This window comes from Piliocolobus tephrosceles, chromosome X, assembly GCF_002776525.5.
Source record: "Piliocolobus tephrosceles isolate RC106 chromosome X, ASM277652v3, whole genome shotgun sequence".
Lineage (NCBI taxonomy): Eukaryota > Metazoa > Chordata > Mammalia > Primates > Cercopithecidae > Piliocolobus > Piliocolobus tephrosceles.
In genome coordinates this window covers 91076133-91093123 of record NC_045455.1, presented here as the reverse complement: position 1 = coordinate 91093123, position 16991 = coordinate 91076133, and the positions used below count along the sequence as shown (strand labels likewise).

The 16991-nt window shown below is 48.6% G+C and overlaps 1 protein-coding gene across 6 annotated transcripts in view; it reads left to right on the top strand.

Moving 5' to 3' along the window:
- The window catches only part of SPATA13 (spermatogenesis associated 13), an 89974-nt gene that overhangs the window by 66355 nt on the left and 6628 nt on the right, over positions 1-16991 (top strand). For all 6 annotated transcript variants that reach the window (XM_023190308.3, XM_026454228.2, XM_026454226.2 and 3 more), the window contains 8 exons: positions 131-267; positions 2206-2385; positions 2758-2943; positions 4972-5151; positions 6607-6839; positions 10338-10467; positions 12926-13298; positions 16591-16665. In XM_023190308.3, the coding sequence (XP_023046076.2) occupies positions 131-267; positions 2206-2385; positions 2758-2943; positions 4972-5151; positions 6607-6839; positions 10338-10467; positions 12926-13298; positions 16591-16665 (1494 nt within the window). The remainder of the gene's footprint in view (positions 1-130; positions 268-2205; positions 2386-2757; positions 2944-4971; positions 5152-6606; positions 6840-10337; positions 10468-12925; positions 13299-16590; positions 16666-16991) is intronic.

The window sequence follows — 16991 nt, the reverse complement described above, 5'->3', positions numbered from 1 at the left end:
ACAGTTTCTTATTCTAAGATACAGTTGATTACCTTCCCTTGGGAGTATATTACCAAATTTTTTCATCGTATGAAAAAATCTTGTTAGCTGTGTCTTTGAAATCATGCCTTTTGTATTTTGTATGTTTTAGTTTCTTCAGATGGAGGTACCGAGCCCTCTGCCTTAGTGGATGACAACGGTAGTGAGGAGGACTTCAGCTATGAGGACCTCTGCCAGGCGAACCCTCGGTACCTGCAGCCCGGTGGGGAGCAGCTGGCCATCAATGAGGTACTGGAATTCCACATGACAGTGGTGGATACGGGATACCTGATTTTCAGGGTCCACAACCACTTCTGACTTTGTTCTCTAGTTCTTCTTTACTAAGCATATGCAAAAGCCTGGAACTCTGATTAAAACAACACTGTGATTCACTTTGGGAGGCTGAGGAGGGTGGATCATTTGTGGTCAAGAGTTCAAGACTAGCCTGGCCAACATAGTGAAACCCCATCTCTACTAAAAATAACAGAAAATTAGGTAGGCGTGATGGTACGCACCTGTAAACCCAGCTACTTGGGAGGCTGAGGCAGGGAGAATTGCTTGAAGCTGGGAGACAGAGGTTACAGTGAGCCGAGAGCACACCACTGCACTCCAGCCTGGGCGAAAGAGCAAAACTCCATCTCGAAAATAAAGAACAACACTGTGATTCTCTGACCCCGTCCAGGGAAATGTATGGGATTAAGCTTTCTGGGTAGAGGCAGCTCATCTTTTTAGGTAAAGAAGAGCAGCTCCCCGTCAGTGTTCAGCCAGTGCTTTCCATTTGGTGAAAGAATACCCTCCCTTCTGGTATCTCGTATCATTCTCACAACTGATCTGAGAAGCAGACATTATGGTTGTTATCCACATTTTCATCAACGCTCTGAGGAAAGATGTCTAATTACTTGATGGCGAATAGCACAGCTGGAGGTACCCATGTATTTCTCCCTCCAAATCTGGTGTTCCTTTGGCCACCCTGCAACTGTAGCTTTTTTTTTAGGAAATCATTCTGGAAGGTACCTCCAGCTTTTGGTGTTCTTGAGCAGAACGTGTGGAGCATAACTCCTCAGTGAGTCAGCGTCTCTACCGAGATCACCAGTGATGTGTATCGTTGGCCGCTAAGGAGCTGTGCAAAATCACCTGCTCCTGTGACCGGTGGATGGAGGAGCCACATTTGTTCCTAACTGTGTAATTGTTAACAATCTCAGGATCATGCTATGTTCTCTTTAGTTGGTGTAAAGTATAAAGTTAGATGCAAAGCTTACTCGAATGGTGAATAAAATATGAATGATCACACTGGAGGGAGATGTGAGGGATGGGCTTCCGATAGCGTATGTGCGTAACTTTAATAAGCTTGGCTTTGTGACATCTAGTATGGTTGCCAGAAACCATTTTTGGAGCAAATATTTCAGCATTGAAGTTTGCTAGATAACTGACCTGCTGCTAAGTGAGCAACTTATACTTTTTTTTAAAAGGGGCTTGCCTGCCTTCCTGCCTTCCTCCTTCCCTCCCTCCCTTTTTTCTTGCATTTTGCTCTTGTTGCCCAGGCTGGAGCGCAGTGATGTAATCTCGGCTCACTGCGCCTCCACTTTCCAGGTGCAAGCAGTTGTCCTGCCTCAGCCTCCTGAGTAGCTGCGATTACAGACATGTGCCAGGACACCTGGCTAATTTTTTTTTTTTGGAGACAGAGTTTTGCTCTTGTCCCCCAGGCTGGAGTGCACTGGCATGATCTCCACTCACTGCAACCTCCGCCTCCTAAGTTCAAGCGATTCTCCAGCCTCAGCCTCCTGAGAAACTGGGATTATAGGAGCCCACCACCACGCCTGGCTAATTTTTGTATTTTTAGTAGAGACGGGGTTTCACCATGTTAGCCAGGATGAGCTCAATCTCCTGACCTCGTGATCCACCTGCCTAGGCCTCCCAAAGTGCTGGGATTATAGGTGTGAGCCACCACGCCCAGTATAAGGGCTTTCTTTAAAAGCAGGTAGAGATGACCTCCTGACTTTGTTTTTCCTCCGTCTGTTCTCCTGGGTTCTGTTTGTGTAACTAGTCACATAGTCAGTGTAGACCAAATGCCACCAGCATATCCAAGTGAGAGGATACCATGGTCACCCTGCGAGTGCATCTAGCAGTTCCCTCACCCTCCTGCCCACTCATGCTCTATGCTGAGCACACCCCACTGTCTCCTTTCAGCTGATCAGTGATGGCAACGTGGTCTGCGCAGAAGCCCTGTGGGACCATGTGACCATGGACGACCAGGAACTGGGCTTCAAAGCCGGGGATGTCATCCAGGTTCTGGAAGCCTCCAACAAGGACTGGTGGTGGGGCCGCAGTGAGGACAAGGAAGCTTGGTTCCCCGCGAGCTTCGTCAGAGTAAGTGTGGGGCGCTTAGCAGCTTTTCCAAAGTATCTGTGGGGGCTGCAGGATCCTTGCAAGTCAGAACTCGCCTTTCATCAGGTCAGCTCTTTTGTAGTGGTTTTCTGACATGCAAGTCACACCTGTAAGAAATTAGGCTGGGTCGGAGCCAAAATGTTAACGGAAGGCAAGCGAGTTGCTCGGTGTTTCTCTGCGGTCCTTGTGCCTGCTGGCACAGCTGCAGCCCTGCTGAGGCCATGAGACTCAGGCGAGGGCCGGGCTGCCTTCTCAACAGGTCACAGGAAAGTAGGAACCTGGGAGGTCTCCTGCCTCTGTTCTCTGCTTCCCTCCCCTGCCCCAAGTCACCTGTCCCCTGTGTGTGGGTTGCAGTTGCGAGTGAATCAGGAGGAACTGGCGGAAAACTCCAGCAGCACCCCCAGCGAGGAGCAGGACGAGGAGGCCAGCCAGAGCCGCCACAGACATGGCGAGAACAAGCAGCAGATGCGGACCAACGTCATCCGGGAGATCATGGACACTGAGCGGGTGTACATCAAGCACCTCAGGGACATCTGCGAGGTAGGACGCCAGGCGGGGACCTCACGAAGGGTCACAGTATGAGGTTGCGTGAGGTGCCCAGGCTTTCTCCCCACCTCCACCCCCTCCCCTCCATCAGACTCCCACATGTACACACTTACCCGCTGCTCATTTTTCCGCCCCAGCTGTCTGCACTGCTAGGTCTGAGTGCTGCGGCTGTCCTCGCTGTTGGTGGAGGTGTTTTAGAGTCAGGGTCTCTTTTCAGAGGCAAGGCTTTTTCTTAGAGATAGGGTCTTGTCCTGTCACCTAGACTGGAGTACAGTGGCAGGATCATAGCTCACTGCAGCCTCAAACTCCTGGGCTTTAAGCAATCCTCCCTCCTCAGCCTCCTGAGTAGCTAGGACTACAGGCATGCATCACCACACTCAGCTAATTTTCTAAATTTTGTATACAGACAGGGTCTCGCTGTGTTGTCGAGGCTGGTCAGGATCTCATGGACTGAAGCAGTTTTCCTGCCTTGGTTTCTCAAAGTGCTGGGATTAGAGGTGTGAGCCAGTGTGCCCAGCCCCTCTCCTAAGTGCACTCTGCAACTATCTCTGTCAGGACCTAATTCCTGAGATTGTTTGAAAAGAATGGCTTTCATAGAAGGCACACGCTCACTTGATTTTACAAACAGTCAGAGGTTTGTTATTATCTGCAACCCCACTGCATCTAATCACCAACTCACAGATGAGATCCTGAGTCATTTAGACACAGATGGGAAAAAATACTGGTTTTATATTGGTGATATCAGAGGCTATATTCTAGTGTCATGCTATTCTACTTGGCAACAAATTTTATTTTGTAGTCTTACCCTGATTTCAGAGAGCTTGTCATTAGTAGAGGTGCACCTGAAAGGGTTTTGTCTTCCTGTGGTATTTTGTGCTTTTATGGATTGTGTACGAGCATCACCCTACACTGCTGTTCGCCCTGGCTGCTCACTGCGACTCTCCTAGCTATAAATGCTGATATCTGCACTACCATTCAACGCTGACCATTCAGCGCTGAAGACAAGTTGAAGTCAGAGAACTGCCTGGATTAGCCAGCTGTGTGGACAGGCCAGTGTTTAGTTTCTTTGTGCCAGCCATCTCATTCTGTGTGAGTGTGTGGCGAAAGAAGCAGTTCTGCAGTGGCATTTAGGGAAATAAGAGGAACTGCCCATAATTATTGAACTTTGACTGTTGCCACCCCTTACCTGGATTAACTCGGCTACCACAGCATTCTCACTGGGCAAGTCCTGTTAGCCTGCATTGCAGATAGGGAAACCAAGGCACAGAGAAGTTAAGTGGTGGGGTTGGATTTAAACCCAGGCAGTCTGCCCCAGAACCTGCCCTTTTCTGAACTCTATTACATTATATTGTTTTCCTGTTAAAATTCATACCAAGTGGTCATGGTCAGTTCATTCTGTTGAATGTCATGATAACTCTTTTTGAGTTAGCTGTTACGTGTATGTACAGCCTTTTCTTCTTATCCCACTAGCTCCTACCCAAGCCGTAGTGTAGCCATGGTGTTACACACAGATAATTAGTGCAAGCCTCAGATTAAAGACCTACAGATTGGTGCTGTCCATAGAAAGGCGGTGCTGATGGAATCCTTGAGGAAGAGGAATCCTTGCCCTGAGGGACAGTGCACAGAGCTGCGTGGCTGTTCAGCAAGCAGTGACATTCTGCATTTGGGCTGTGAAATGGAATTAGAGCTGGGAGAATGATTATCTGAAGAGTTTGGAAAAACACGTGACGACACCAATTTTTGAGCTCTGGTATTTGAAACTTGTTTCTGGAAACATTACCTGGTTTATTGGATCCTAAATCCAACGGCATGAGCCTTTTTGCTTTCTTTTTAGTTTAAAACACCTATGGCAAGTTGCAGTCATGGAAGTACGTTGACCTCATCAGAGACTCGTAGAGGTTAAAAAATTTTTCTTTAATTAAAATTCATTCCAAGATCATGGTTTTAGGCCTACAAAAGCTGTACTATTCACATAATTTATTTGGATTTCCAAGTGAAAGCCATTGCTTCTGTATTTTGCAGGGCTATCTCCGACAGTGCCGCAAGCACACCGGAATGTTCACTGTTGCACAACTAGCCACTATTTTTGGAAACATTGAAGATATTTACAAATTCCAAAGAAAGTTTCTGAAAGACCTTGAGAAACAGTACAACAAAGAGGAACCTCACTTGAGTGAAATAGGATCTTGCTTTCTTCAAAATGTGCGTCACCCTTTACTTCATTATTAATAACATCTGGTTACATAATTGTGAAGTGCATCTCCACGAACAACAGGAGTCTCTTTAGCTTTATTGTTTGTTTGCTAGATGAATCTTCCATAGAAAGGAGATGTTTCTTCTATCTTATATGCTTATCATATAAACTAAATCTGTATAATCTTGTCTTAATGTCCCAAATTCATTTTTTCAAAACCGTTTTATGTAGTCTGGAATTAGGGGGTTACATCTGGAGTGATTACTCTTTAAAAATTTCTAAGGGTTATGCCATAAGAACTATGGAGTCCTTCCTAGTAATATCCAGGAAGTGTCTGTTACATTTCAGGCACCGTTTCCAGGGTTTTCTTACATTGGCTTGTGTATTGCTATGAGGTAGATATGATTATCTGTCTCACTTTCTAGATGAGGAAACTAAGGCCCAGAGAATAAGTAATCCAAGGCCACATACCAGTAAGAGGCAGCTGTGAAGGCAGACCCGGGCCTGTGGCTCCAGGACACGTGCTTGTGATACTGTAACTGCCTCAGAACCTTCCTGTGATAACACGCATTTATCATTTTTTAACTTATGATTGACTATTACTACTTACTGCTAGAAGATTTCAGAGGAAGATTTTAGTCCCAGCCCAAATAGCTAGGGAACAGTAAGAGTAATAATAGTAACAATGACAGCCTCACCACACCTTCACTTCCTGGGTGCTGGGCTCAGTAGCTGTCTAGAGTCCTCTGGGGCAGATAGATTTTAAGTGGCTGGGCATCATGTTTTTGTGTTAAGTCAGTCAGCTGGAGGCTGGGCCCCATGTGTGACCTGGGCATATTTGGGACATTGTTATAGGCCTCCTTGTGTGGCCTGTACAGAAGGTTCCTGCAGGAGCCACCTTAGGACAGGCTGGAGGCCGGGTGGTGGCCTGAGGAAGGTAAGTCCCACGGTGAGGACAGGGGAGGACTGCTACCACCAGGGAAGGGGTCGTGGCAGGCCAGCCAGGGTGACAGCAGAGAAGTGGGAAGAGAGGTGCGTTGAAATGGGCATTTTTGAGGAAAACCTGACAAGACTAGTTTTAAACCACAAAGAATAAGCAACCATCAAAACTGCATACATGGTTTTCAGCTGAGTTGAAAAAATTTGCAGAAGGGGGACGTTAGAGGCCCTGCTACCCACCTTCCAGGATGAGTGCGAGGGAGGCTAGGAGGAGACCAGGGTGCTGAGTCCCAGGGCAGCCTCGTCCCCAGCCGCCTCAGGAGCCTCCCGAAGCACCTCTTCCTGCCGGCCAGATAACGCTTGTGGAAACCATGGCAGGGCAGCTCGGGCACCAGCGGATTTCATGCCCTGTCCTTCTTGCAGTAGTCCATCTTCCTCCTTTCTAGGCGTGTCCCTTGGAGAGGGCTGGGATGATGCCCCAGAGGCACCCCAGAAGCTGATGAAGCTGTGCTTTTCCTTCCCAGCAAGAGGGCTTTGCCATCTATTCCGAGTACTGCAACAACCACCCGGGCGCCTGCCTGGAGCTCGCCAACCTCATGAAGCAGGGCAAGTACAGACATTTCTTCGAAGCCTGCCGCCTGCTACAGCAGATGATTGACATCGCCATCGACGGGTTCCTGCTCACACCCGTGCAGAAGATCTGCAAATACCCGCTGCAGCTGGCCGAGCTGCTCAAGTATACCACACAGGAACACGGGTGAGGGGCGCGGGTGAGGGGCGCGGGTGGGGGTGCTGCTGCTGTTAGCTGTAGGCAGCTCTTCACCCCTGCAGTGATAGGTGGGCTTCAGTGTCAGCCTTAACACTTTGGGCGCACCGTGGGACAAGTTTTCAGATAGTTTAGAATGTGTGCAATTAACTCTTGAAATAGCGTGATTGAAGAGGCTCCAGAATATCCACCCTAGAGCTATGAAGACGCAAGGGTCATTCGTGAGCTGTGTCATGAGTGTACGGGGGCTTTTCTTGTATTGTTACTCCTTATGTTGCTTACCTGTATTTTATAAACGTGCCTTTGAGTACTCAGTGGTTAGTAAAGACCGTTTCTGAGGGAAACAGAGCAGCGTGAATGGAAAGCAATGAGTCTCGTTCTGTCCTGTGCCCGTGAGGTTGACGCACAGCAGCTCAGCTCTGAGCAGGATTCTTTATGGCAGAAACGTTACTTGATAGTGACTCACCTAAAGTTACTTGTTAAGCAGTCTCTACTTAGCAACCTAGAAGGGCTGAGGGCACACACAAGCTTGAACTGTAAAAGGGTGTGGATTGTCAGGGGTGCGAATCCATACGGGGCGGCTGAGAAGGCCAGGGCCCTGGGCGCCTGCTGGGCCCTGAGCCGTTCCTCCGCATCAGGGTGCCGACTGTCTGGTCTTTTCCCTGTTCCCTCCTGCTGGAAGCGCAGGGCTTCCTTCCACGCTTACCTGAATGCTGTGTCTCCCTTTGAGCTTCCTTGGTGCCTGACTAAGCTCTTCTTGTTACTCACCCTTCTCTCGTTTGAGTCTCAGCTTCTGCTGAACAAAAAGCAACAACATACACATTCTCTCAGTCTTTATCATGTGCTTTGGTTGTTTCTGAATTCCTCTCAGGCCCTTGTTCCCTAGCCATATGATCTCTTCTGGGGGAGCCAGAAATTATCCTTTGTTTCCTTAATAGCCAACCATCATTTCGTGCATGCACAGAGGCCTTTGTGTGGCTATACATGAGGCATGTCACCCATTCAGCTTTGGAGTGTGCATGCCCGTTTTCCATGCCACGGGAAGATGTCATCACAGCACAGCCCAGCTGTTTGGTACCTCAAGGTAGCAGTGCTTGGCTCATTCTGAGTTCTCACCTGGCCAGCAGGGACATGATAGTCATAGGACAGCTGCTATGTGCCCGGCTTCAAGCCAGGCCACCCAGGGGCACAAGCGCCTAGGCTAAAGCTGGCTCTTTTAGATGAGAATCGAAACAAGGGCCATGCCCCTGACACAAGGTCTTTGACTGCACCTGCAGCTCTGGAGAGGGTCATCTCAAAGGGTCCTGATGAGAAGAAGAAGAGGGAAGGGATTGTGCCAGGAGGAAATTTCTGTGGCAAACCACAACAGTTCTGGGTTGCAGCAGCTAAATATCTCCCTGCAGGGAGTGGAGAGTGAATCATTATTCTTTTGTACTCTTTACCTCTGAACTCCTGTGGCGAGACAGACTTAAAAAGGGAAATTTCTGGCCGGGCGCCGTGGCTCACGTCTGTAATCCCACCACTTTGGGAGACTGAGGCAGCTGGATCACCTGAGATCAGGAGTTTGAGACCAGCCTGGCCAACATGGTGAAATCCCATCTCTACTAAAATGCAAAAATTAGCTGGGCATGGTGACGGGCACCTGTAATCCTAGCTACTCGGGAGGCTGAGGCACGAGAATCGCTTGAACCCGGGAGGCAGAGGTTGTAGTGAGCTGAGATCACACCATTGCACTCCAACCTGGGCGACAGAGCGAGACTTTGTCTCAAAAAAAAAAGGAGGGGGTGGTGCGGGGGGAACCTTCTTACAATTAAATTGGAAAGTAAAGAATGAGAGCAGGTCACTGAACAACAGACACTAGATATGGGTGTTAGCTGAAGAGTTAGGACTAAAGGAGTTAGAAAAAGGAGTTCATTGAGATAGGTAAGAGAGAGCTGTATATTTTTTTCTTTTTCTGATGGAGAAATCAGAAAAATTCAGTAGAAAAAAAACAGGGAAGTCAAGAAAGTCACCAAATTGAAGAAAAAAAATTGTAGTTGTAAATATCTTCTACAAATTTTCAAAGACATTTTTAAGAAAATGTCTAGATGGCATGATGAGCCAGAGCCAAAGACAATTAATAAGAAAGTTAAGAAGCAAAGACTTCTTGGAAGATGTGGGCAGGCAGCTCAGTACATTCTGAGATGGGAAAGCTGGGTCCAGAAGTCCACACCTCACTCTTCAGTAGTTGATTTTCTTCCTTTAAAGGCGTTTTTCAAAGAACATTTGCAGATTTTGGTTTTTTCAAAATAAAAATTAGTCAACATGACAGAAAGTCCATTTCCTAGTCTTAAGTAAAACAAAGCAAAAATTATTTTTAAAAAACGATTGCAATTCAGTTTTGTCCAGAAACACTGACTTTGCACCCTTTCTTCGTGGCTGGAGGCCTCTCTGGGGGCTCCGTGCCCATTATTTTGGCAGCCACTGGTGTCATTCTTGCTCCTGCCCTCGGCCCCGCTCCTGAGTGTGAATGGGCCTCTCTGAAGGTGGCAGGGTCTGCCTGGTGGGCAGTGTCTGGGGACTTCCCTGGAGCTGGGTTGAACTGTGTTTGGTAAATAGACAGTAGAATCTGCTTTCAAGGCTTTCCCATGGCTGTGCAGGATTCTAACTCATTCCGGCTGTGATGAGCGGCCCTGTCTGTCTTGTAAGTGGCCATGGGAAAGTGGAAAATACAGCTCATTAGCTGGTGGTTGGTCTCCGTGGCCCCGCATTATTAACGCTGAGCAAAACCTGAATGGGAGGCTTGCAGATACTGGACGTGCTCTGTGCTAGCCTGTGTGTAGATGAAAACTGTAGTTTCTGCTTTTCCGGTGCCTACAGTTTTAGTGGGCTTGGGAGCGGGGACCTCCTGGGGAGAACATTTTAGCTTGACGTCACTGTGGTGGACGGAAAGCACCAGAAAGGAAGATCTGTTGGTGAGGCGAATGCCATACTGCCATTTCCGTAACTCACCACTTCAGGCGCCTGTCCTCGCCTGTCCTCGCCTGTCCTCTCCTGTCCTTTCCCGAACAGCATAAAAGATGAACAGTCAGAGCACACAGTCACTTTGGAAAATGGTTAGTGATTTTTAAAGTACTTCATATAGCAAGAGTGGTTATGTGAGAATCAGAGCCATGATAAAGACTGTTCTTTCTGTATTAATGAAAGTCACCCATTGTCACCGTGACTAAAATTTATCTGTGGCATTCACTGTCATTCATTGTGATTTCTGGGAAATGAGTGAAAACATTTTTATTCCAAAGAATTCCGAATTGCATTGCGTCAGCTCCCTTAACCTAGGCAGACTGTAGTCTATTCACAGGGAAACAAGAAAGGGAAACAGCGGCTACGATGTAAATGACACTTTGTCTAGAGCATTTGTATATGAAGAAGCGCCCCAGTGGGTTATTTTGCCAGTCCTTATTTGTAAGGTACATGTTATGTGATTAAAATTATCCTCCCATCTTGCAGTGACTATAGCAACGTAAAGGCAGCATATGAGGCCATGAAGAATGTGGCCTGTCTGATCAATGAGCGCAAGCGCAAGCTGGAGAGCATCGACAAGATAGCTCGCTGGCAGGTGTCCATCGTGGGCTGGGAGGTAAGTGGGAGACACCCCGCATGATCCCGTGCCACTCACCCCTCCTGCATCTTTGATCTGGTGCAGACGCACTTAATATCCTGCGGTCAGTACCTTATATTCTTGGCTTTAATGGTATATATACCATTAATGGTAAATGTGTTTCGAGGCATATTGTTGAATTTAACAGTCAACTACTTTATACCCCACCCCCGTAAGAAATAAAATCTGAAGAGTATCTGCAGTTAATTTATTGCGGAGCCTCTGTCTCTCCTGGTAGAGGGAGCTCCACGAGAACCGTAGAGGACGTTTCATTTGCAGCCACATAACATGGTAGTAGACGTATGGGGGACTGTGGAGTCCCTGCCCACATGTGAATACTGTATGATCTGGGCCAGATTAATTTTTTTAACTTATAAATTAGGGAGGAAAATATTACCTACCTCAAAGGCGACCGTGAGCATTTTATAAGATAGTACAGGCCAGGTACAGTGGCTCGCACCTGTAATCCCAGCACTTTGGGGGGCCAAAGTGTGAGAATCGCTTGAGCCCGGGCGTTTGAGGCTAGCCCGGCAACCTGGCAAGACCCCATATCCACAAAAAGTAAAAAAAAAATCAGCCAGGCGTGGTGACATACACACGTAGTCCGGGCTACTCGGGAGGCTGAGTTGGAAGGATCACTTGAGCCTAGGAGGTTGAGGCTGCAGTGAGCCATGATTGTGCCACTGCACTCTAGTCTGGGTGACAGAGCAAGAATCTTGTCTCAAAAAAAAAAAAAAAAAAAAAAAGGAAAGAGTACAAATACAATGCCTGTAATAATGGTCCAGCAAATCCTCTCTCTCTCTGTATTTATAAAAACAGTGACAGTAGCTGGCACCTCTATGTGTTTACCACGTGTCTGAATGGCACTGATCTGAGCCATTTGTACCTATATGAACTCATTTAATCCTCTCCACCATCCTGCGAAGTAAAGCACTATTATTATACCCATGTAACAGATGGGAAAACCGAGACACAGAAAGGGTAAGTAACTTGCCCAAGACCACACAGCTCAAAAGTAGCAGAGCTGGATTCAAACCCAAGCAGGCACCCTGGCTTCACAGTCCATGCGGGTGACCGCTGTGCTCTACTGCCATTAAATTAAGAACAACAAGCAGATGCCATTCAGATTTGTAGACCAAGCTACATTGATTTTACATGTATTAATTGGTCAGAGCTCACTCTCCCAGAGGACTGAGAAAGTTTGGAGCAAGAAGTTAGGTTCTTAACTGAAGTAGGCTACAGGTGGTGAAAATTGGAGAGAAACACGTAACTTCAGGGGCCTTACGGACTTCTGGAGTTTGGGAGGATCTCAGAGAACACTGAGTCCAACTCTCTCGTTTCGTAAGTGAAGAATCTAGGGCACAGAATTGCTTAAGCAAGTAAATAGAAGAACTATTTTGGAGTCAGGCTCTTTTGTCTCCAGAAAATAACTGTGTATGACTGGGATTAAGGGAGAATCAAATCCTATTTAACAAAGGCCAGTGTCATACCAAATACCATAAAGTAACATAGGATTAGATTCAAACTAAATATTGTAAAAGTGTGTTTTTCTTTTTGATTTTGGACACTGACATTTAGGGGAGAATTTGTCAGAAGTTAATTTCTTGCTGACAGTTTCCCATCTGGCCTTTTGTTCCTGTGACTCTAAATAAGTTGCGATTCCAGGGAGCTGCCAATACTCAACACAATAATGTCAGGTCCGTAATCACGGTCCTGTGCCTCTACGTGAATGCTTTCTTACATATAACCCTGCACGCTCTCATTCTTGGAGGCTCTGTTTAGCTCAGCTGCTGTTTCAGATCTTGACTGGGTTCCATTAATTCAGCATGCTTCTTACCAGAGGCTGGAGCCAAGGAAGACCCCTCAGCTAACACAGAGGCACCGTCACAGTTTGCTAGTGAGTAGGAAAAGAAAGAAAAGGAAGATATTTCAGGCACCAGGAGACCAATAAATCCAGGTTTATTAACACAATAACCTTTGAGGCCCTGCCCACCTGCGAATGGGGACAGGTAGTGGGCAGTCTCAGGTAACTAGAAAGTCTGAGAAAGATTCTCTGTTAGGAGTCTCTTCCATATCCTAACACCTGAAGGAATCCAAATGGGGAATTTTTTTTGTTTTTTGTTTTTTGTTTTCTGTTTTCCTGGAGAGAAGGGTCTTGCTCTGCCCCTCAGGCTGGAGTGTACTGATGTGATCACCACTCACTGCAGCCTCAAACTCCTGGGCTCAGGGCATCCTCCTGCCTCAGCCTCCTAAGTAGCTAGGACTACAGGTGTGTGCCACCATGCCTGGTTAATTTTTAAATTTTTATGTAGAGATGGGGTCTTGCTGTGTTGCCCAGGCTGGTCTCAAACTATCCTCCCACCTTGGCTTCCTAAGTAGCTAGGACTACAGCTGTGCTGGAATTGGAAGATCTTAAGATGTGTTTTCATCCTTCCAGGGACTGGATATCTTAGACCGAAGCTCAGAATTGATTCATTCTGGGGAACTGACCAAAATCACTAAGCAAGGCAAAAGCCAGCAGCGGATGTTCTTCCTGTTTGACCACCAGCTGGTGTCCTGCAAGAAGGACCTGCTGCGCAGGGACATGCTATACTACAAGGGCCGGCTGGACATGGATGAGATGGAGCTTGTGGACCTGGGAGATGGGCGCGACAAGGACTGTAACCTCAGCGTGAAAAATGCCTTCAAGCTCGTCAGTAGGACCACAGACGAGGTTTATTTGTTTTGTGCCAAAAAACAAGAAGACAAGGCAAGGTGGCTGCAGGCCTGTGCAGACGAAAGGAGGCGGGTGCAGGAGGACCAGGAGATGGGTGAGCAGCCCTTGGCCCTGCAGGCACCCTTGCCTCTGCTTGCTGTAATAGCTTCATTCTCCACCATTGTGGGCTTGCTCTGCCCAGCCTTCTCCCTCAGAGCTGGATCCCACCATGGGGAAAAGACGAGGGATCTGCAAACCCTAAATACTTCTGAATGTACTTACAAGACAGACCATGTCAGATGTAGTTACTACAACTAACATTTATTCAGTATTTACCTTGTGCCAGACGTTCTGTGGCCCATTTATAGAGATTGTCTCATTGAATCCCTCTGAAGTGGTTACTGTTATACCCAGTTTACAGATGAGAAAATTGAGGCTTATGGACCTGGACCACTCTTGCACTGTGGCCACATAACATTTAAATCCAGCATTTTGGATGCCACATGCAGGGTAGAAGAATAAATAATAAAACCAGCTCAGTGTGACCCCAGAGATGGAACCCCACTATGGTGACCATCACCCAGGGTATCAGAAGTATCATGTGGGCCGGGCACCGTGTCTCACGCCTGTAATCCCAGCACTTTGGGAGGCTGAGGCAGGTGGATCACCTGAGGTCAGGAGTTCGAGACCATCCTGGCTAACACGGTGAAACACCATCTCTACTAACAATACAAAAAATTAGCCGGGCGTGGTGGTGGGCACCTGTAGTCCCAGCTACTCGGGAGGCTGAGGCAGGAGAATGGTGTGAAGCCAGGAGGTGGAGCTTGCAGTGAGCCGAGATCGTGCCCCTGCACTCCAGCCTGGGCGACAGAGCGAGACTCCATCTCAAAAAAAAAAAAAAAAGTATCATCTCGTGATTCTGGAGGCCTCCCCTTTGGCTGTGCCCGTGCAGTACCTTCAGGGTGCCTCACTGCCACAGTTGATCCACACCCAGCAGCCTGCCCACATGCTTCCCATCTCTCCCTGTGACACTCAGGACGCCACGTCATCCATTGCAGTTAAGGCGATGGTCCTTCACACCCAGTGTTACATTCGTACATCTTTGGTTTGTCTTCCCAGCTTCTGCTGACCTGCTGGTGCTTTGTGGCCCCTGAGAACGAAGCTGCCATGCCTGGCATTAATGATGGCGGCGCCCATGGTCTCTGAGCCCCTATTTCATTGCCTCCCAAACTCTTCAGGGTTTTGAGCACAATCTGTTGAATGGAAGTCAGGGTGCCACAGTGAAGGATGTTCATCTCTGCAGTCCAAGTGAGCCCAGTCCTCAAAAGTCGTGGTCCAGGATGGAGGGGAGCCAGCATACACCCCTCCCCATCCTTGCCCACTGCCATGAGGACAGCAGAACTGAAAACGAGGAAGTGCTTTTTCTGTCCTCCCCAGCTACTGGCTCTAAACTTGACTGCAGCATTTGGTCTCACCCACAGGAGGTTTTGTGAGATTCTGCAGTAGAGTTGGAGGGATTTACAAGTTGGTCAGGCTAAAGCGGAAGCAGGGATCCCCTTGGATACACTAAATGGGTGAACGTTGGCCTGGATTTGGGCCACTCCAAGATACAGAGCTCCCCACATCACAGGCGACCCCTTACACCAAGTGTCGGGGTGTTCTTTAGACTAAAAGGAAGTCTGATTCCCAGCAACAGCCACAGATTATTGGTGCAGACTCTGGGGCTCCATTGGAATAGGGCTAATCACTCTTGTGCCCAGAATTCATTCAAAGATGACAGTTACTAAAAGGCAAAATGACAGAGCCACAAAATCTTAGTTTTACTCATCATATGATGTTGTCTGGTGCAGGCCCTGAAGTCATCTGTAAGCCAGAGTGTTTGGGTTCCTGAAGACGGCACTATTTGCCGGGGGGAGGTGGGGGCATCCTACACGCTTTCCACAGTGTCTCTCAATAGAAAGGAAAGGAGGGGCCTCATGTGATGCCCTTTGCCGTGTGATGCTCCCCATGGCCAGTGGTCAGAGGACGCGAGTGTATGTATGACTGAGGCACTCCGGAGCCAGTAAGTCTGGGAACTGGCGCGTGTGTGATAAAACTGGATGCATTCCTTGCCTGGAATGTTTTGGCAGCCCTCATGCTTGATGCATGTGTGTGGGTAGATACTTTATGTAGCAGGTCAGAGAGAATGGACACGAAGGGCCTTGGAGGCAGGGACAGCCCAGTGGCCAGCATACAGAGCCTGACCCCGACGTCAGGACAGTCTGGGACAGATGTTGGGCATGTGGAGGAGTCAGGGCCAGGGGAGCAGAGTGGGCAGAGGTAGAGAGGGAACCTCGGGAGTGAGCCAGGCAGTGCGAGCTCACAGACACAGGGCCTGGGTCACCTCTGCCAAGCTGGAGCGAGCACCCGCCTCCAGGAGGAAGGCTTCCCTCGGGAGAAGGCAGGGCCCCAGCACGCAGCCCTGGCCATTCCGCTCTGTCCTTCCTTCTCCTTCCCCACATCCTGCGAAGCCAAGGGTTGCCTCGTCTTGTCTTTCCGGTGACTCTTTTTTTTTTTTTTGAGATGGAGTCTCGCTCTGTCGCCCAGGCTGGAGTGCAGTGGCCGGATCTCAGCTCACTGCAAGCTCCGCCTCCCGGGTTTACGCCATTCTCCTGCCTCAGCCTCCCGAGCAGCTGGGACTACAGGCGCCCGCCACCTCGCCCGGCTAGTTTTTTGTATTTTTTTAGTAGAGATGGAGTTTCACCGTGTTGGCCAGGATGGTCTCGATCTCCTGACCTCGTGATCTGCCCATCTCGGCCTCCCAAAGTGCTGGGATTACAGGCTTGAGCCACCGCGCCCGGCCTCCGGTGACTCTTGTTTCACCCGGTTCACGCACTGTGCACATACACTGTCACGTGCTACTGGACAGTGAGGGAATGCTCAGGGCACACACTGCGCACAGCTGGGGTACGGAATCCGGCTCCTGCTACTCACATGCTGCCTTTGTTCAGCGTGTAACTGCTAGCGTGCAAAGGTCTCATAGTGTGTGGATGAACAGGCCCTGGGACCCTTTGCTCTGTCCTCTCCTTCTGGGGCCTCATCCTTTAGGTTATCATTGGGATGACCCTGTGTGAACGTTTGCCCGGGTGTGTCGGGCTTCACACAGACATCCTGCATTCTCACGGGCACCACCCCGTTTCACTCTCCAGACTCTGCGGGTTGGCAGAACAGCCACATGGCCACCTTGGCGATAATCCTTGTGACTTCCCCTTTGCTGGTCTTCAACCTGTCCGGGTTCTTTGAGGATGAAGGTTCTTGGTCTCAGGTTATGGTGGGAACGTCACTGCTGATATGGGCTGTGATGCAAGTTTTGCTCTGAAACATGTCCATGTGTTCTGAATATATGTCGCATTTATTTCTAAATGCAGGAATGGAAATTTCAGAAAACCAGAAGAAACTTGCCATGTTAAATGCTCAAAAGGCAGGACATGGAAAGTCAAAAGGTAAGTTATGGAGAAGGCAGGCCGGGCGCGGTGGCTCAAGCCTGTAATCCCAGCACTTTGGGAGGCCGAGACGTGCAGATCACGAGGTCAGGAGATCGAGACCATCCTGGCTAACACAGTGAAACCCCGTCTCTACTAAAAATACAAAAAAAAAAAACTAGCCGGGCTAGGTGGCGGGCGCCTGTAGTCCCAGCTACTCGGGAGGCTGAGGCAGGAGAATGGCGTAAACCCGGGAGGCGGAGCTTGCAGTGAGCTGAGATCCGGCCACTACACTCCAGTCCAGGCGACAGAGCGAGACTCTGCCTCAAAAAAAAAAAAAAAAAAAA